This window comes from Eucyclogobius newberryi, unplaced genomic scaffold (genome assembly GCF_026437365.1).
Source record: "Eucyclogobius newberryi isolate DKJ021-1_F unplaced genomic scaffold, fEucNew1.0.hap1 SCAF_15, whole genome shotgun sequence".
NCBI lineage: Eukaryota > Metazoa > Chordata > Actinopteri > Gobiiformes > Gobiidae > Eucyclogobius > Eucyclogobius newberryi.
The window spans coordinates 32,202,437-32,224,652 of record NW_027315779.1 but is presented as its reverse complement, the minus strand read 5'-3'; the positions used below and the strand labels follow the sequence as shown (position 1 = coordinate 32,224,652).

At 49.8% G+C, this 22,216-nt stretch overlaps 3 protein-coding genes across 3 annotated transcripts in view; all 3 read right to left on the bottom strand.

Annotated features, from left to right (window-relative positions):
• ccdc15 (coiled-coil domain containing 15) overlaps nt 1–22,216 on the bottom strand; it is a 123,959-nt gene that overhangs the window by 90,539 nt on the left and 11,204 nt on the right. The window lies entirely within an intron of this gene.
• On the bottom strand, nt 4,163–16,045 carry vps26c (VPS26 endosomal protein sorting factor C). The gene is made up of 8 exons (XM_072447002.1): nt 15,943–16,045; nt 14,479–14,622; nt 13,640–13,789; nt 11,969–12,049; nt 11,516–11,590; nt 8,286–8,436; nt 6,372–6,524; nt 4,163–4,274 (listed from the first exon to the last, which is right to left on the bottom strand). Exons 1-8 carry the CDS (start codon nt 15,997–15,999, stop codon nt 4,192–4,194), a joined length of 894 nt encoding a protein of 297 aa, XP_072303103.1. The 5' UTR covers nt 16,000–16,045; the 3' UTR covers nt 4,163–4,191.
• kcnj15 (potassium inwardly rectifying channel subfamily J member 15) lies at nt 17,684–21,305 on the bottom strand. The gene is made up of 2 exons (XM_072447001.1): nt 20,206–21,305; nt 17,684–17,746 (listed from the first exon to the last, which is right to left on the bottom strand). The coding sequence occupies exon 1, from the start codon at nt 21,235–21,237 to the stop codon at nt 20,224–20,226; it is 1,014 nt and encodes a 337-aa protein (XP_072303102.1). The 5' UTR covers nt 21,238–21,305; the 3' UTR covers nt 17,684–17,746; nt 20,206–20,223.

Here is a 22,216-nt window from a genome sequence, read left to right as displayed (position 1 = left end):
CCGCGCCTTCGCATTTCCTACCTGGCTAAAAACCATACCGCCAGCCTCACTCTGCCCCCCATCAACCCTGAGAAAGTCCCTCACCGGGTGAGAGCTCGTATGACCTTGCACATTCACCCAGTAAGCCAACAGAAGTTCTAGCCTCCGGAGCCGCAACGGCAATTCCCCCAACTCAACCTGCAGCGCCGAGACAGGGGAGGTCCTAAAAGCCCTACAGCAGATGCGCAAGGCCTGGGCTTGCTCCACATCAAGCTTCTTTAAGTTAGTCTCAGCCGCAGACATGTAGGCTATACAGCCATAATCAATAGCCGCCCTCATGACGGCCCGATAAATACCCAGGAGCGACCTTCTGCTGGCCCCCCAGTCCTGGCCGGATAGACAACGAAGCAAGTTATTCACCCTTTTGCATTTACCACTGACCTCATCAATGTGCTGACGCCAACTAAGCCTCTCGTCAAAGGTGACCCCCAAGAACCTCACCTCCCTGACCTGTTCGAGCACCTGCCCATGCAGTCGAAGGGAGACGTCCCTATGCCCATTGAAGAAACAGATCACTTTAGAATTCCGTACGGACAGTTTAAACCCCCACTTCAGGGTCCACTGCTCCACCTGCTGTATTGCCCTTTGCAGTTTCGCCTCGTAAAACCGGAGATTCCTCCCTCTCACCCATAGAGCGCCATCGTCAGCATAAAGGCTCCTCCCAACAGACCCATCCACGTCGTCAAAGATGTCCTTAATCATAACATTGAACAAGATAGGGCTACACACACTCCCCTGCGGGATCCCATTCTCTACCTCACAGACCCCAGAGTAAGCAGCGCCCACTCTGGTTTGGATACGCCGGCCAGACAGAAAGCTCTGGACCCAGTTAAACAGTTTACCCTTCACACCACACTTCCGCAGCTTAATGAGGAGCCCATCCTTCCAAACCATATCGTACGCCTTCTCCACATCAAAGAGCACCGCAATAACCTTTTCTTTCTGAGCCCTGGCCAGCTGGATATCAGATTCCAAACACAACACAGAATCCATGGTGTTCCTGCCCCTACGGAAACCACTCTGGTGCGCGGGAAGCAAACCCTGACTCTCCAAGAAGTAATCCAACCGCTCGGTAACCATGCGCTCCATCGTTTTCCCGAGCTGCGACGTCAAGGCAATCGGCCTATAACTTGAAGGGTCAGACGCTGGCCTACCCGGCTTCAGAACCGGCACCACCGTAGACTGTTTCCACGCAGATGGAACACAACCTGAATCCCAAACACGGTTGAAAAGACCCAGGACTAGCCCAAGCGTGTCATCAGTCAAATGAGAGAGCATGTCATAGCACACCTCATCTTTACCCGGGGCTGTCTGTTTCGCCTTAGAAAGTGCTCTCCTTAGCTCAAACAAACTAAACGGAAGGTCAAGATCATCTTGAGTCGAAGGCTGGTGCCCAATCAGCTCAGAATTCTGGGCCAAAGTACTCTCCCTGTAGTGCCTTTCCGCAGGTGAGAGATTGTCAGAGCTGTGCACCGATACAAAGGTGCTGGCCAACAGTTCAGCTTTGTCAACGTCGCTGACTGCTTCAACACCATTCAGTATTAGGACCGGGGTCCCATGACGGCTCAACCCCATGCATCCGCTTAATCATCCCCCAAACATCCCCGAGACGCGTTTCTCTCCCAATTTTGGAACAATACCGCCTCCAATAGGCACTCTTGGCCGTTCTTACAGTTTTCCGCACAACAGCGCGGGCCCTCTTGTAGTCAATGAGGGCACCCTCAGTGTGGGTAACCCTTAGCCGGCGAAACGCCGCATTTCTCGCCCTAACAGTATAACCACATGCTTCATTCCACCACGGCACCCGCTTCCTATGTCCACTACCACCACTCTTAGGAATCGTGCCTACCGCTGACTGTGTGATGAGCGAGACAATTGCACTATTGAGAACATCCACCTGAGTCAATCCTCCTTCCCGCAGAACCCTAGAACCATCATCAGCTTTCCTCAGGAAAGCCCCCCAGTTCGCCCTTGCCAACTGCCACCTCTGGATCCTCGTCCCCCTGACCACACAGCTCCCAAAGCCAATCTCGGTGCGGACTAGATAGTGATCGCTACCAAAAGAAAGATTACCAAGAACCTCCCAACTACAAACACCAGCTAACTCCTTGGACACAAGCGTAAGATCTATTGCACTTTCCGTACCGGTCCCCATATCATAGCGGGTCCCACTCCCATCATTCAGACAAACCAACTCCCTTTGATTGATAAAACCCTCTACCACCTGCCCATACCTATCGGTACCACTACCGCCCCACAAAGCGCTATGCACATTAAAATCCCCACACCACACGGCCTTTCCCCGAACATCCTTACCGATACTATGTAAGGACTCTAACGTTAACTCACCACACGGATTATAAAGGTTAACCACAGTAACAGCTTCACCACCCAGCCAGACCCTTACCACCAGAGCCTCCGGCGCTTTACTCACACTGACAACAACGTAATTTAGGTCATCTCGGACAAACACAGCCACACCTCCGCCTCTACTCTGCTCCCTATCATTCCTTACACACACATACCCTTGTATCCCAAAACCCCACCTAGGTTGTAACCAAGTCTCCTGCACACACATAACGTGAGGCTTGTTCAACAAGGTAGAGACAAAATGCTTAAATTCCTGGCCATTAGCACGAAGACTACGCGCATTCCATTGCAAGACAACCACCACCTCTGTCGGCGCCTCTAGTGTCCATAGGACATGCCAGGCTCTGTCAGGGTGTTTTACGCAATGCATTCTGGGATTGACACACGCCCAGTAGCGTCATCACAACAAACATGGCGACGCCCGTGTCCCCCGCATGTTCCCCCGCTCGCCTTTGCTACCAAAATAAAGGATAGCGGCGTACAAAAGGTCGATTGAAATGTCTTAAAATCGTGAGATTTAGTCTCCTGATCGGGTTGAGAGAGATGTTTTCCGTCATTGACCGTTAAAGTCTGACCCCTGGTGGTCACTCCGACTCAAAAAATGGCAAAATTTGGATCTTTTTTTTGCCTTCAAAGTAAAAAAGAAGAAGACTTTGCCTACCGCCCGACCCAGATGAAAAATGTTGACTCGGGTTACAGCAAACATACAATTTATTTGGTGTAGCCTCATGAAGGTCTCATTATTCACAAGGAAATGTGACTGTTGGAGAAACAGCGCCACCAGGAGGAAAACCTCTGTCACATGTTCTGGAACTGAAGTTCACAAAACTCTGCAGATTGTTTTTGACGTTTCCATCGCTCTGAACTCCTGCCATGGACACAACCCATGGATACTTCTGGAATGTACTTTCACAGAGACACGAACCTCACCAAGACCCAAGGACTGGATGAACCTCACCAAGACCCAAGGACTGGATGAACCTCACCAAGACCCAAGGACTGGATGAACCTCACCAAGACCCAAGGACTGGATGAACCTCACCAAGACCCAAGGACTGGATGAACCTCACCAAGACCCAAGGACTGGATGAACCTCACCAAGACCCAAGGACTGGATGAACCTCACCAAGACCCAAGGACTGGATGAACCTCACCAAGACCCAAGGACTGGATGAACCTCACCAAGACCCAAGGACTGGATGAACCTCACCAAGACCCAAGGACTGGATGAACCTCACCAAGACCCAAGGACTGGATGAACCTCACCAAGACCCAAGGACTGGATGAACCTCACCAAGACCCAAGGACTGGATGAACCTCACCAAGACCCAAGGACTGGATGAACCTCACCAAGACCCAAGGACTGGATGAACCTCAGACAAATGGAAAAATGACTTGACAAATTGAATAAACTTTGGACTAAGTGGAACTGAACTGTGTCATCTTTATGATTTTTTTCATTATTATTTCTATTATTATTTTGGTCCTGTTTCTCGTTTTTATTTTTATATATTTCAAAAATTGAAGAAAAAAAAAAATATATATATATATATATATTTTAAGAAGAAAAAGAAAACTGATCCTGGGAGTGGCAGGGAAAGAGGAAGCCAAAAGTGTAGTAACAAGTCCTCCTGGGCACACTTCTGGTCTCTGGGGGACTCTGAGGGTCTCTGGGGGACTCTGGGGGTCTCTGGGGGACTCTGGGGGTCCCTCCTGCGTGGCTCCTCCCGCATGGTCCAGTCTGTCCCGTCTCTTGAGTGTTGGAAGCGTCTGAGGAGCAGATCAGACTCTGCACAGCTTCAGGGGGAAGTTCTCTGTGATGAGGTGATCGTCCTGAAGCACAATGACGATGTTCACTTCAAACTCTGAGGAGAAAATACAAATATTGAATCATTATTTGTACTTGAACTCCACCAACAAAAGCAGAAACTGCCTCCTGCTGGTGCCAGAGTCAGGACTAAACATGGACCGGCCTCCTGCTGGTGCCAGAGTCAGGACTAAACATGGACCGGCCTCCTGCTGGTGCCAGAGTCAGGACTAAACATGGACCGGCCTCCTGCTGGTGCCAGAGTCAGGACTAAACATGGACCGGCCTCCTGCTGGTGCCAGAGTCAGGACTAAACATGGACCGGCCTCCTGCTGGTGCCAGAGTCAGAACTAAACATGGACCGGCCTCCTGCTGGTGCCAGAGTCAGGACTAAACATGGACCGGCCTCCTGCTGGTGCCAGAGTCAGGACTAAACATGGACCGGCCTCCTGCTGGTGCCAGAGTCAGGACTAAACATGGAGCGGCCTCCTGCTGGTGCCAGAGTCAGGACTAAACATGGACCGGCCTCCTGCTGGTGCCAGAGTCAGGACTAAACATGGACCGGCCTCCTGCTGGTGCCAGAGTCAAGACTAAACATGGAGCGGCCTCCTGCTGGTGCCAGAGTCAGGACTAAACATGGACCGGCCTCCTGCTGGTGCCAGAGTCGGGACTAAACATGGACCGGCCTCCTGCTGGTGTCAGAGTAAGGACTAAACATGGACCGGCCTCCTGCTGGTGTCAGAGTCAGGACTAAACATGGACCGGCCTCCTGCTGGTGTCAGAGTCAGGACTAAACATGGACCGGCCTCCTGCTGGTGCCAGAGTCAGGACTAAACATGGACCGGCCTCCTGCTGGTGCCAGAGTCAGGACTAAACATGGACCGGCCTCCTGCTGGTGCCAGAGTCAGGACTAAACATGGACCGGCCTCCTGCTGGTGCCAGAGTCAGAACTAAACATGGACCGGCCTCCTGCTGGTGCCAGAGTCAGGACTAAACATGGACCGGCCTCCTGCTGGTGTCAGAGTCAGGACTAAACATGGACCGGCCTCCTGCTGGTGCCAGAGTCAGGACTAAACATGGACCGGCCTCCTGCTGGTGCCAGAGTCAGGACTAAACATGGACCTTAAACTGTTTTGTGATTTCTGTCATGTCTTTGTGAGTTTAATAGTAAGTCACTGGAGCGTCATCTCTGATTGGCTGCTGCGCCGCGTCCGACGCAGAAAAGTTGAGCTTTGTCCAACTTTCCTGCGTCGGACGCTCTGGACGCTCTGGACGCTCTGGACACGCTTTCGACGCTCAAACGCAGGATTTGCGCCGCAAAAACGCAGGACGCCCAAGACGCCACATGGACTTTGAACTGGACGCTCTGGACGCTTTGGACGCTGCGGTGTGAACGGCCCTTAAACGATGCAGAAGAAGAATCTGCACTTCCTCTTCCTCTGGAGTTTTGGAGTTGTTTAGAAGTGACACAGAGGAAGAAGAATTCAGTGGATTTAGTGATTTGGGGTAAAACTGATGCTTTGGTAAACTTGTTAGCATGTTCTTTATGCTATAGTTATCTGAATAACTGTTCATATGTTACGTTAACATACCAGACACTTACCACAGTTCTGTCTGTGCCTCATGTAGCTGAAGGTGTTAGCGTTAGCATACGTCATTAGCATACGTCATGTAGCTGCAGGTGTTAGCGTTAGCATACGTCATGTAGCTGCAGGTGTTAGCGTTAGCATACGTCATTAGCATACGTCATGTAGCTGAAGGTGTTAGCGTTAGCATACGTACACCTATTCACCATGTTCTCTCATCTCTTATTATTTTAAACTGCATTTCAAGAGGAAATGTCTGTTCTTGGTCTTTATTACTATTATTTGTTTCATCAAATAACTTTTCCCAAAAAATGCGACTTATATATGTTTTTCTCTTCTCTATTATGCATTTTTTGGCTGGTGCGACTTATTCTTCGGAAAATACGGTACTTTCCACCACTGGTGAGCTGCAGTCGTGTTGCTCTTCTCGTGTAATAATCAGAAACATAGTGTGTCCTGATCACACTGCAAGTCACAAGCTTGGTTGGTCTTGGTTGGTCTTGGTTGGTCTCATCTCGACTGCATTAATGCTCCAGTCCCAGTCCCACATTCTTTGGTCCCACACTCACCCACTTTGAAGTTGGTGGTCTCCAGGGTGGGGGAGGTGAAGAGGCGGGGGAAGACCATGTACACGGGGATGGACACACCATGGCACACGTCGCCCTCTGCGATCTGAATGTTCTGGATCTCTGTGGCATCTCTGGCATAGCCCTCAGCACAGCCTGGACGCACAGGCAGAGGACGGAGACAAGACGGTCACCCAGAGGACGCAGAGAAGACGGTCACCCAGAGGACGAAGAGAAGACAGTCACCAGAGGAAGAAGAGGACGCTCTTTGACTCAAATATTACAAAAATGTTGACAAGTTATTCATAAAAAATATTTTCCCATTCCCCAAAGAGCATAAGGGTTTATTTATGGTATTGGTTGAGGTCTTTACATAACTTGACTATGCAGTATTTGCATAGTAAAGATGGCTCCGCCTCCCTCCACACCATGAACAAGTTTGTTTGTTTTTGTTCTTTCATGTTTAAAACATATATCGTAAAAAAACTGAAAACGTGTGTTTAAGCTGCGCATATTTGAGGGTAAAGACCTTAATGTCCTGTTCAGATTCTGTGTTTCTGTTCAAGATGTTCTTTAAGCTCAGTTCAGGACCAGGTCTAGTTCTAGATCTGCTGCCACAGGTCTCCAAGGCCCCGTGAGGACCTACCACAGGTCTACAAGGCCCCGTGAGGACCTACCACAGGTCTCCAAGGCCCCGTGAGGACCTACCACAGGTCTCCAAGGCCCCGTGAGGACCTACCACAGGTCTCCACGGCCCCGTGAGGACCTACCACAGGTCTCCAAGGCCCCGTGAGGACCTACCACAGGTCTAAACGGCCCCGTGAAGACCTACCACAGGTCTCCAAGGCCCCGTGAGGACCTACCACAGGTCTACAAGGCCCCGTGAGGACCTACCACAGGTCTCCAAGGCCCCGTGAGGACCTACCACAGGTCTCCAAGGCCCCGTGAGGACCTACCACAGGTCTCCACGGCCCCGTGAGGACCTACCACAGGTCTCCAAGGCCCCGTGAGGACCTACCACAGGTCTAAACGGCCCCGTGAAGACCTACCACAGGTCTCCAAGGCCCCGTGAGGACCTACCACAGGTCTAAACGGCCCCGTGAGGACCTACCACAGGTCTCCAAGGCCCCGTGAGGACCTACCACAGGTCTCCACGGCCCCGTGAGGACCTACCACAGGTCTCCAAGGCCCCGTGAGGACCTACCACAGGTCTAAACGGCCCCGTGAAGACCTACCACAGGTCTCCAAGGCCCCGTGAGGACCTACCACAGGTCTAAACGGCCCCGTGAGGACCTACCACAGGTCTCCAAGGCCCCGTGAGGACCTACCACAGGTCTCCACGGCCCCGTGAGGACCTACCACAGGTCTCCAAGGCCCCGTGAGGACCTACCACAGGTCTAAACGGCCCCGTGAAGACCTACCACAGGTCTCCAAGGCCCCGTGAGGACCTACCACAGGTCTAAACGGCCCCGTGAGGACCTACCACAGGTCTCCAAGGCCCCGTGAGGACCTACCACAGGTCTAAACGGCCCCGTGAGGACCTACCACAGGTCTCCAAGGCCCCGTGAGGACCTACCACAAGTCTAAACGGCCCCGTGAGGACCTACCACTGGTCTCCAAGGCCCCGTGAGGACCTACCACAGGTCTCCAAGGCCCCGTGAGGACCTACCACAGGTCTCCACGGCCCCGTGAGGACCTACCACAGGTCTCCAAGGCCCCGTGAGGACCTACCACAGGTCTCCAAGGCCCCATGAGGACCTACCACAGGTCTCCACTGCCCAGGAAGAACTACCACAGGTCTAAACGGCCCCGTGAGGACCTACCACTGGTCTCCAAGGCCCTGTGAGGACCTACCACTGGTCTCCAAGGCCCCAGGAGGACCTACCACAGGTCTCCCAAGGCTCCGTGAGGACCTACCACAGGTCTCCACACGCACCAGCTGCAGCTCAATGCTCTTGACTGCAATGTCGGAGTGCTCGACCACCACTTCTCCGCTCAGAGGCTGGCTGATCACACACGAGGTGGCGTCCAGATGTCCACGGATCAGGAACTTAGGAAGTGTGTCCTTCTGCGGAGAACAGGAGACAGGCAGAGGCCGTCAGAGCTGGAAGGAGGAGGGGGAGGAGGGGGAGGAAGGTGAGGAGGATGACAACACTGAGGGTTTTCCAGAGACTGATCCTGGAACTTTTCTCAGGGACTGGATTTGTGATCCTCTTATAGAGAGAACACACAAGTTTGGCCAAAAAAGGTATGAAGCTGATAAGTCACGATATTGATCTTTCTGAAGCGCCACGTGAAGAGGGCGCAGTATATTGTACAGTTCTACACAGTATGAATGATCATGTGATCATAAATATTTAGTTATTTACTCTTGATCTGGGCGTCCATTCATTGAAGGAACGGCTGGGTAAAGTTTTGGATAATTTTGGGAATATTCTTTGAGTATTACTTTGGGGAAAATGGTGTTCTTTTTGTAATTGTATTTTGGTTATGTAATGCCCCTGGGAGGGCACCTGAGCAGCACCTGAGCAGCACCTGAGCAGCACCTGAGCAGCACCTGAGCAGCACCTGAGGCAGCACCTGAGGCAGCACCTGAGCAGCACCTGAGCAGCACCTGAGCAGCACCTGAGCAGCACCTGAGCAGTACCTGAGCAGCACCTGAGCAGCACCTGAGCAGCACCTGAGCAGCACTTGAGCAGCACTTGAGCAGCACCTGAGCAGCACCTGAGCAGGGTTTTCACAATTTTGGGACAAAATAAACCGCCCAAACTGAACTTTTGGACTCGGCCATTGTGTTTTTGTAGTGAGCCTGCAACATGTGGTGTCAGAAGTGCGATGAGAAAATGTAAAGCAACAGTGTGTGTTCTGTTGTGTGCGTCAGGGCCCTTGCCACTTCTATTGTAATTAGTGTTAATGTTCTTGATGTTTTGAGTTCAATACGCCGTTAACATTAAAGCATGCTACTCATAATTTATCCTACTACCTCTAGTTGAACATAAAACACAAGAACTACACAAACATGAAACAAAAGAGAAGGGCTCCAGCCTACTACACCACCTCGCCTACTACACCACCTCTCCAGCCTACTACACCACCTCTCCAGCCTTCTACACCACCTCTCCAGCCTTCTACACCACCTCTCCAGCCTACTACACCACCTCGCCTACTACACCACCTCTCCAGCCTACTACACCACCTCTCCAGCCTTCTACACCACCTCTCCAGCCTACTACACCACCTCTCCAGCCTTCTACACCACCTCTCCAGCCTACTACACCACCTCTCCAGCCTACTACACCACCTCTCCAGCCTACTACACCACCTCTCCAGCCTTCTACACCACCTCTCCAGCCTTCTACACCACCTCTCCAGCCTACTACACCACCTCTCCAGCCTACTACACCACCTCTCCAGCCTACTACACCACCTCTCCAGCCTTCTACACCACCTCTCCAGCCTACTACACCACCTCTCCAGCCTTCTACACCACCTCTCCAGCCTACTACACCACCTCTCCAGCCTACTACACCACCTCTCCAGCCTTCTACACCACCTCTCCAGCCTACTACACCACCTCTCCAGCCTTCTACACCACCTCTCCAGCCTACTACACCACCTCTCCAGCCTACTACACCACCTCTCCAGCCTACTACACCACCTCTCCAGCCTTCTACACCACCTCTCCAGCCTACTACACCACCTCTCCAGACACTCCTCCACCGCTTTCCGTAAAATGTCCACATTTACCACACGTGTTCCTGTCACACGCGTGAACATGAACATCTATCCAACATGGAGCTCCCAACTATGTGTTCAATCAACAACTCAAACATATAAAGCATGTATTTTCTCCACAGTAATGCTTTATTTTTTAAGATGTAATGAAGTCAGATGCCAAAAACTGGTCGATTATACTCATCACTCTCTTCAAAATAATAGAAATGTTTAACTTTAACTTACTTATGTTGGTAGATCCACTTCTTGATGTTAAGTTCTGTGTTTTGCATTTTGCTGAGGAACATTTCTGCCTCTGCTTTGAGCTGTTTTTTTACAAAACAAACGGCCTTGGTTGTCTCCTCTTTCTCACAGAGGTGGTGAATTCTCGTTGCTGACGAGTCTCGTTTGGAATATGGTAAATTGGGCGAAGAACTTTAACTTTAACTTTTGTAACCTTCATGACGTTCTCCTTCATGGTGGATAAGAACCCTCATTATCAGACCTTGTAGCTTATCAGCTCCATATGTTTTTGGCCAGGACGGTGTGCTCTCTAGGCTATAGTGAGTCCATCTCCCAAGTTCTCGGATCACAATTTCAAGAAAGCTCTCAGTGTTGTCCCCTCGGGACAGCCATGAGTTTCTGCAGGATCTGGACTCCAAAAAACTGAATTATTGTCTTCATAGTCTTGTTCTCCGCTCGCAGTTTCACCATTACGACTTTCAGCTCCTGTAACTCATCCATAATGTCTGAGATACACTGCTCTGCCTCAGCAACTCGCCTGCTGCTACTCCCACCTTCAGACTCACCTCTCACCTCTCACCTCACCTCACCTCACCTCACCTCAGCCCTCACCTCTTACCTCAGCCCTCACCTCTCACATCTCACCTCTCACCTCTCACCTCTCACCTCTCACCTCAGCCCTCACCTCACCTCACCTCACCTCACCTCAGCCCTCACCTCTCACCTCAGCCCTCACCTCTCACCTCTCACCTCTCACCTCTCACATCTCACCTCTCACCTCTCACCTCTCACCTCTCACCTCTCACCTCTCACCTCAGCCCTCACCTCATGCCATGTCATGCCGCGTTTCACATAACACATGGGCCAACTGTAAAGTTTTGTCCTCTGCGTCTTCGTCCACCCTGGTGAGTCTGCACCGCGGATGGCGCTTTTCTGTGCTGAGCTTATTTCTGTTTGGATTGGCTGATTGGATAGTTTTGAATAAAACATATGTTGTCCCGTAACCTGGGACAGGGCCGTATGGTGACAGATTCATGATGCTTTAGGTTCCTCACATGGAGCACAGGTGCTTTTGAGCAAACAAATAGAACCTAAACCTGAAGAAGAAGAAGCGTTCTGGCTGTAGTGGACCAATCCTGTGTGAACATGTGTGATGTGTTGAATGGTTCAGGGTGAGCGGCAGCACCCACCTCTCTGCTGTTCTGCAGCGTGTCCGGGGTGATGCTGAACGACACCGGAGACGCCGACACTTTGGCTTTCTGCGGCTGCAAGAAACAAACAAAGGAATAAAGAAATAAGCAAACTAAACAATAAAGCAGGGAAGACCGGGGCCTGTTGTCACATGTTTATAGAAGTAATGATGGAACATCTTATTTGGGTCAGAGCCACAAAAGAGTCATTCTAACCAAATAAGTGAACTTAGAGCTGACACTGTTTTAAAATGTACTCAGTTTCACTTGTTTCTGGAGATGTCTGAGGTAAACAAAGTGGGTTGAGGTTGAAGGATGGAGGTGGCACACTGTGCGAGAGGAAAGAACTACGGCGCTCGCACAAAGATCTTATATTGATGATGATATGATGATTATATATATCTCTTAAATTGTCACTATCTCATTTGTGTGTGAGGGCGGAGTCTGCATCACCTGACTGTGCACGATGAACTCACAGGTGCGGCTCAGGTCTTTGGCCAGGAGGGGGCGCTTCACATCACAGCGCAGCGTGTACTGAGGACACAGAGGGTTACACAAGATCATTTCAGCTTTTATCTGCTCTTAAGGAAGAATTACATTTAGTTTATTTTGAATAAGTTAATTAAATGTTCCACACTGTGGCATTAAAGCCACAATCATTCCATCTGATCTTTCCAAGAATTCCCCAGTGAGGAAACCAGTTGAATAAACTGATCCCAGGACCATCTTGGTGAAGATCAGGTCTTCGCCCTCTGCACCCTCACTCCGCCGCCTCTGCACCCTCACTCCGCCGCCTCTGCACCCTCACTCCTCCTCTGCACCCTCACTCCTCCTCCTCTGCACCCTCACTCCTCCTCCTCTGCACCCTCACTCCTCCTCCTCTGCACCCTCACTTCTCCGCCTCTGCACCCTCACTCCTCCTCCTCTGCACCCTCACTCCTCCTCCTCTGCACCCTCACTCCGCCGCCTCTGCACCCTCACTCCTCCTCCTCTGCACCCTCACTCCTCCTCCTCTGCACCCTCACTCCTCCTCCTCTGCACCCTCACTCCACATCTGCACCCTCACTTCTCCGCCTCTGCACCCTCACTCCTCCTCCTCTGCACCCTCACTCCTCCTCCTCTGCACCCTCACTCCTCTGCACCTTCACTCCTCCTCCTCTGCACCCTCACTCCACCTCTGCACCCTCACTTCTCCGCCTCTGCACCCTCACTTCTCCGCCTCTGCACCCTCACTCCACCACCTCTGCACCCTCACTTCTCCGCCTCTGCACCCTCACTCCACATCTGCACCCTCACTCCACCTCTGCACCCTCACTCCACCACCTCCTCCCAGTTTCTTCTCCAGTATTTTGACTTCCATTCTATGGAGTCGGGGGCCGTTGTTCCCAGCCCTGACCTCATTTCCCATGATGCCACGCTGCGTTTCAGGCAACATAAGGGCCTCTCTCATCTCTCCCGCCCAGAGAGTTCTCACTGGGGTTCAGCTGTGTGGTGCTGGTGCTCCTTCAGCTTTGAGTATTTAACTTCAGAGGCCTCCCCCCTGCTTTTTCCACATTTACTCATCTCTTACAGTGTCTTGCCCCTCATTTTGTGGGTGAAAAGGAGATTTTAAAGGCAAGTATCAGCAGCAGGGTGCAGCAGGGTGCAGCAGGGTGCAGCAGGGTGCAGCAGGGTGCAGCAGTGTGCAGCAGGGTGCAGCCGGGTGACTAGTCAGTCTGCGCAATACTGGGAAATCTTTGTCTTTATCCGTTTTGTGAATTGAAATCAATCTTTCCCTGTTGTGTGAAGCACTTTGAATTGCCTTGTATACACATTGACTTGCCTAAACTAAGGCTGAGGTCAGAGGTCGAGGTAGAATTCACAGTTTAACTGTTGGATTTGTTGATCTGGTTCATATTTCTCACATGCAACGAAAACTGACACAAAGTTCTTCTGTCGGCACAAATAAACAAACTTAACTTCACTCATTCTTTATATAGCTTAGTTTGTGTTCTGTATTTTTTGTTGCTTTGTTTAATATTTTAAAAATTAAAAAAATAAACAAACTTTAAATAATTTTTCACAAACGCCATTATTCAACTCCAAAGATGTGATTGTAGTTAAAGGTCATTAAAGTGTGTGGACCTGGATGTTGACGAAGACCCCGTGGTAGGTCTCGTACAGGACCTTGTTGCCTTTGGCCTGCAGCGGGAACTCAAAGGGGATCTCGGTCTTCCCTGGAGGGATCTTCCCAGAGCGCGCCACCTCGATGCTGCTGCTCAGGAGAGGAATGGGCTGCAAGGACAAGAGAAGAGGCTTTTACTTTATAATACTCAAGTAAAAGTGTCCGGTGGTTAGGGCTGGTATCTGTGGTTTAAATTGTCCTTAGTCAGTACATATTTCTATATGAATTATTTTCAATATTATTATAGAATGGAGTGGTGGCTAGAAGTTTGTTCCATTTAACATAGTAACATTTGAATCATTTGTACTTGTAGTGGAACAGTCCTCGAGTGTTCAGAGTGTCCGGAGTGTTTGTAATCTGTAATAAATGTATATAATTTTGAGAGGATTAAAGAAATATAATTGATATGCTTTAATAAACAGTTAAGAGTTGGTGTTGCTTTGTTTAAGTGTCCAAGGATTCTTTCAACATATCAATGCTTTTCATGCGATTTTCTTTAACAATCTGACAGTCACATCAATAGAGTCATCAACTATTCCTGTTTGTGAAACATTGTCTCCACCATAACTGTCTGAGCACCAGCTCTGCTCTGTCCTGCAGGACACACACACACACACGCACACGCACACACACACGCACACGCACACGCACACGCGCACGCGCACGCACACGCACGCGCACACACACGCACGCGCACGCACACGCACACGCACGCGCACGCGCACGCACACGCACACGCACACACACACACACACACACACCATTAGGAGTACCCCATCAGTGTTAGTGAGTGTGTTACCTTGACAGAGTTGTAGAAGGCCTCGAACACGCCCACACTCTTGGAGCTGAGCTGCAGGTTGACCAGGCCTTCCATGCTCAAGAAGATGCCATGGTGAGGGAGGGGCTCTTTACACTGCAGCACAATCACTCCGCTCAGCACCTCCTGCAGGACACAGCAGCACACTGCACACTCACTTATAACACATGGAAGATCACATTCTAAGTCCATTTGATAAGAATAATGATCTTGAATTATATCAGCACTTTGTTTTTTTTTACCACCAAAGCAATGAACATTTCCTTGTTGATGACACGTTACTTCTGAAGCCACAGCTACAAACATAAGTGTAACATAAGTGTAACATAACATAAGTGCAACATAAGTGTAACATAAGTGTAACATAACATAAGTGTAACATAACATAAGTGCAACATAAGTGTAACATAAGTGTAACATAACATAAGTGTAACATAAGTGTATTAAGCTGCATTTGGACATTAAATAAGAGCAACATCATGTGTGTAGCTCTGTGTGTTCTTGTTTTAAATAGTTAGATTATACATTCTTCAAGTATTCTCTGCAAATGTGCAGTGTTTGTGTGAAACCTCAAAGGCACAGACGAGATACAGCGTCAGGTCTCACACGGGCCCGGGACCTGTCACAAAGTGGGGCCCGGGACCTGTCACAAAGTGGGGCCCGGGACCTGTCACAAAGTGGGGCCCGGGACCTGTCACAAAGTGGGGCCCGGGACCAAAGTGGGGCCCGGGACCTGTCACAAAGTGGGGCCCGGGACCTGTCACAAAGTGGGGCCCGGGACCTGTCACAAAGTGGGGCCCGGGAACAAAGTGGGGCCCGGGACCTGTCACAAAGTGGGGCCCGGGACCAAAGTGGGGCCCGGGACCAAAGTGGGGCCCGGGACCTGTCACAAAGTGGGGCCCGGGACCAAAGTGGGGCCCGGGACCAAAGTGGGGCCCGGGACCAAAGTGGGGCCCGGGACCTGTCACAAAGTGGGGCCCGGGACCAAAGTGGGGCCCGGAACCTGTCACAAAGTGGGGCCCGGGACCAGTCACAAAGTGGGGCCCGGGACCTGTCACAAAGTGGGGCCCGGGACCTGTCACAAAGTGGGGCCCGGGACCAAAGTGGGGCCCGGGACCAAAGTGGGGCCCGGGACCTGTCACAAAGTGGGGCCCGGGACCAAAGTGGGGCCCGGGACCTGTCACAAAGTGGGGCCCGGGACCAAAGTGGGGCCCGGGACCTGTCACAAAGTGGGGCCCGGGACCTGTCACAAAGTGGGGCCCGGGACCAAAGTGGGGCCCGGGACCAAAGTGGGGCCCGGGACCTGTCACAAAGTGGGGCCCGGGACCAAAGTGGGGCCCGGGACCTGTCACAAAGTGGGGCCCGGGACCAAAGTGGGGCCCGGGACCTGTCACAAAGTGGGGCCCGGGACCTGTCACAAAGTGGCCCCCAGGCGCGGGCACTCACCCCTTCATGGTACACTTTGTTGGCTCTCTTCAGTTTGATGTCCACAGAAACGCTCATCTCTGACCACCAAACAGGCAAACAGTCACGTGACAACAACAAGCGCGTGACCCGTCATGTGACCTGTGACGTGAGCGGGAAGTACTTCACATTTAAAGCGCGTTCTTCACAATAAAAGCATTCAGCTGCCCCCTAACCCTCGTTCTCTCTCTCTCCTTTTTTATAGTCACGTGTAAAACAAATACTTTGAAGACAGTAGGTGGCGTTAAACCTCTCTTTTCATTCATCTTCTGTGGGAATAAAATAGGCTATTTTTTACGGCTAGTTCCAATTGCCTTAAAACTGCGGAGCTCCACTTCCTGCTTCATTTATTCCTTGTAGGGAATTGGAATTAGCTCCTAAAATAAATCAATAATTGATGGAGACGATGCCGAGAGCGAGTTCCAGATGGATAATCACTGGCAGTAGGTTAAGACTTTTACGAAGCATGTAAATATGTCACTGGAGGAAATCTACACCTTTATAAAAGTGTTTCTGTATCAAAGCTAAAGGCTAACATTATTATTGTTACAGAGTATTTCTATTGCACTTTTCCTCCTTCAAAGCACTTTTTGAGGTAAAGAGTGGAGTGTCTTGCCAAAGGACACATCGACATAGACTCTAGCGCCCCCTGTGGCCCCTGGTGTTCAGGCCCTGCTCAGTTCAGGCAGGGGCAGGTTTGGTACTCAAGTATAATACACACAAACCTGATGAAAGTACATAGAATGCAAACTGTTTTTTTCTAAACAGGTTAGTTCAGTTTGTAGTTTTATTTGAACATCATTGATTACATTCGTTGTATGTTAGCATTAGCTTAGAGACAAAAGCACTTATTTTATAGATGTCTCCAGCTGAAGTGTTTACATGGAACGTACGTACGTTTAAGGTCTTAAAATGCTGCTGTGATTATGCATCTGGATCTCCCTTGTATTGATTTATTTTAGAAGACTCTGCATTTTTAAGGTAACTGGAACTAGCTGGTCGGTTTCATGAAGAGGGCCCGTGACCTTCACTCTGGGGGTCATGTGGAGGTCCTGGGTTTGAAGAGCTTTTAGCTTTTGCACCATTTTTTTAACATACATTTTAGACATTATGATTTGTTTTTGTTATAGGTGGTGTTTTCATATGTATTTTAGAGTTTGTTTAGTTCCATATTGTCCAAGCAAAGCAATAACTCCATGGAAGTCACAAAGTGCACCACTAACCAGTCTAGTCTGGTCTGGATAGGAACAAGAATCAACACTGACTGATCCATCAAAAAGCATAAACAGTATAAAATTTATCGAATATTTCATTTTACATCTGTGCTGGGCTGGAGCAAAGATAAGTGCAATGCTAAAATCTTTAATGCATTTTATTACAAAACTCGGTATCGGATTGAAATCACAATACTATTATAAATATAAATTACTACATCACTTTTTATTTGTCACCACAATTGCATTATTACACTCATTTTGGCTATAAAACTATACTAAATCATATTTAGTATTTAACAAACCAATATGTAATATAGGTAATGTTCAGTAATGACATTCAGTTTTGGGGGCTCATGACCTGAGTGAAGGAGTGACATGGGGAGGAGCCATGGGGGCCAGGATCCAGGGGCCCGCACGCAGGTGAAAGTGCTGATCTATTGTTTAGAGGAGACACAGAGATCTGTTTCCACAACACCTTCCCAGCCCCCAGACACCCAGCAACAAGACACTTACAATCGGCTTTATTCACTCTACACAAACATGGACAGAACAAAAGACATGTCCCACATCTAGCCACACACACAGACATGTCACACACACAGACACGTCAAACACACAGACACGTCACACACACAGACACGTCACACACACAGACACGTCACACACACAGACATGTCACACACACAGACACGTCACACACACAGACACGTCACACACACAGACATGTCACACACACAGACATGTCACACACACAGACACGTCACACACACAGACACGTCACACACACAGACACGTCACACACACAGACATGTCACACACACAGACACGTCACACACACAGACACGTCACACACACAGACACGTCACACACACAGACACGTCACACACACAGACACGTCACACACACAGACACGTCACACACACAGACACGTCACACACACAGACACGTCACACACACAGACACGTCACACACACAGACACGTCACACACACAGACATGTCACACACACAGACATGTCACACACACAGACACGTCACACACACAGACACGTCACACACACAGACACGTCACACACACAGACACGTCACACACACACAGACATGTCACACACACAGACACGTCACACACACAGACACGTCACACACACACAGACATGTCACACACACAGACACGTCACACACACACAGACACGTCACACACACAGACACGTCACACACACACAGACACGTCACACACACAGACACGTCACACACACACAGACATGTCACACACACAGACACGTCACACACACAGACACGTCACACACACAGACACGTCAAACACACAGACACGTCACACACACAGACACGTCACACACACAGACACGTCACACACACAGACACGTCACACACACAGACACGTCACACACACAGACACGTCACACACACAGACATGTCACACACACACAGACATGTCACACACACAGACACGTCACACACACAGACACGTCACACACACAGACACGTCACACACACACACAGACATGTCACACACACAGACACGTCACACACACAGACACGTCACACACACACAGACATGTCACACACACAGACACGTCACACACACACAGACACGTCACACACACAGACACGTCACACACACACAGACACGTCACACACACAGACACGTCACACACACAGACACGTCACACACACACACAGACATGTCACACACACAGACACGTCACACACACAGACACGTCACACACACACAGACATGTCACACACACAGACACGTCACACACACACAGACACGTCACACACACAGACACGTCACACACACACAGACACGTCACACACACAGACACGTCACACACACAGACACGTCACACACACAGACACGTCACACACACACAGACACGTCACACACACACAGACATGTCACACACACAGACATGTCACACACACACAGACATGTCACACACACAGACACGTCACACACACAGACACGTCACACACACAGACACGTCACACACACAGACACGTCACACACACAGACATGACATGTCACACACACAGACATGTCACACACACAGACATGTCACACACACAGACATGTCACACACACAGACATGTCACACACACAGACACGTCACACACACAGACACGTCACACACACAGACACGTCACACACACAGACACGTCACACACACAGACATGACATGTCACACACACAGACATGTCACACACACAGACATGTCACACACACAGACACGTCACACACACAGACACGTCACACACACAGACATGTCACACACACAGACATGTCACACACACAGACATGTCACACACACAGACACGTCACACACACAGACATGACATGTCACACACACAGACATGTCACACACACAGACATGTCACACACACAGACACGTCACACACACAGACATGACATGTCACACACACAGACACGTCACACACACAGACACGTCACACACACAGACACGTCACACACACAGACATGTCACACACACAGACACTTCACACACACAGACATGTCACACACACAGAGACATGTCACACACACAGACATGTCACACACACAGACACGTCACACACACAGACATGACATGTCACACACACAGACATGTCACACACACAGACACGTCACACACACAGACATGACATGTCACACACACAGACATGTCACACACACAGACACGTCACACACACAGACATGACATGTCACACACACAGACATGTCACACACACAGACACGTCACACACACAGACACGTCACACACACAGACATGACATGTCACACACACAGACATGACATGTCACACACACAGACATGACATGTCACACACACAGACATGTCACACACACAGACACGTCACACACACAGACATGACATGTCACACACACAGACATGACATGTCACACACACAGACATGTCACACACACAGACACGTCACACACACAGACATGACATGTCACACACACAGACATGTCACACACACAGACACGTCACACACACAGACACGTCACACACACAGACATGACATGTCACACAGCCTTCAGGTCCTCCTGCTTCAGCTTGTCCATGCTGCTCAGGGGCTCGCTGCTGGAAACCTGCACCTTGTCAAAGAAGCTGAAGTCTGCCACATAGCGTCCAGTCCCAGTGCTGAATAGGACGGGCTTGAACTCGTACCCCCAGAGGATCTCTTGGGGCACAAAGGAGGTGCGGCTCTGGCATGTGGCCGCTGTAGACTCCATGGTGGCATTGAGCGTGACCAGCAGCTCGAAGTTCGCCGTAGACAGAGACTCAGCGCTGAGCCGGGACAATGGGCTGTTCTGGTCCAGGACGTGGTAGAAGGTGAGCGGCAGGATGAGGAAGGGACACTCGCCGCTGGAGTCCATGTAGAAGTCCACCGAGCTCTGGTGCACCTGGGTCTTCTCGCCTTCCTCGGTGACGCTGGAGTGCAGGAGCTTGCCTGTCAGCTGGCACTGGATGAGCAGACTCTTCCTCATGTTGGCCACGCGCAGCATCAGGCAGCGCTGGCCCCGGTGTTTGCACACTACCGCCACCTGGCTAAACTTGATGGTCTCGGCACGCTTCTTGGGACGCGCCAGTTTGGCCAGGAACGCCCCAGTCACAAAGATCTCAGCGAGGCCCGTGATGACCAACTGTACCACCAGGGTGAAGATGGCCAAGGGACACTCCTCGGAGATGTAGCGGAAGCCATAGCCGATGGTGGTTTGCGACTCCAGCGAGAAGAGGAAGGCCCCGGTGAGCGTGTGCACGTTCTGGACGCAGCTGGAATGGTTGGAGCTCAGGCCTGGCTCCTCCATGTCCCCGTTGCCGATGCCGATGACATAGAAGATGACGCCGAAGATGAACCAGGTGAGTACGAAGGTGGAGGCAAACAGGGTGAGCTTGTACCGCCACTTCATGTCCACCACCGTGGTCCACAGGTCATGCAGGTACAGCTTGACCATGCCCTCCACGTTGTCGATGCGCACATTGTTGTGGCCATCCTTGGACACGATCCGCCTCTGGACCACCTTCCCCGCTGCCATCTTGTCTTTGGACTCTCACGCTAGCGCAGGGTCAGGGAGCTTTCACTGGCATCGCACGTACAAGCTAAACTGCAGAAGAGCACAGTCCGGTTAGTTCCATATGAAGTCTTTTCCAAATCAAATTTCAGCTTTCTTGTTTTTACATAATGCTCCTCATTGTTATTTATGTGTAATTTAAATATCTACATTTGTTTCTCTTTTTTACTTTGTCAAATGCTGTTGACATTTGAAAATAAAACCATTTCAAAGCGCTGCAGGAAAAATACCATAAAAGTGAATCATAATTAGTAGTAATTAGGATAAATGTCATGGGTTTCAGCTTCCTATATGTAACATGTTGAGGAGGTTTTCTCATTATAAAGATTCAATATTTAGTTTTAATTTGTTAATCGCTATGGCCTTAATTTCATCATACTGAGACCCATGGATTTAGAGAATTATGACTCTAGAAGATAGAACGCATTCATAAATACAAACTTTTGTCGTAACAACATCTAATATTTATGTAATCCAATGATTTAGAATGTTCAAAGTAATAACATGGAAAAAGAACAGTTGCCATATTAATTTACAAGTTAGAACAAAATATTCTATTTTTGAACGGTGAAAAGTATTTTACATTAGATATAATACATCAAACATGAGATTATATTTAAAAAATGGTTAGTCGGTCATTCAGACAAAAATAAAATAGGCTTAAGAATAATCACAAAGCTCAAAATGCCAAACGTCAGACAGATGTCCTTCAAAACAGTGCAGTCACTCCTTCCACGCCTTCTTCCTCCCATTACATATTAACAGTTGACTCGTCTGATAAGGTTAAACTACAACTGACTAACCGAGGATTCAGTGTGTCCACAAAACCACTGCTCCAACGTTCAGCTTTAGAACTAAATAAATTACTCAAAGTTCTGAACAAATGAACAGGGCAAAGAGGTGAAAAGATAAAATAGGTGAACAGGTAAAGCGGTGAACAGGT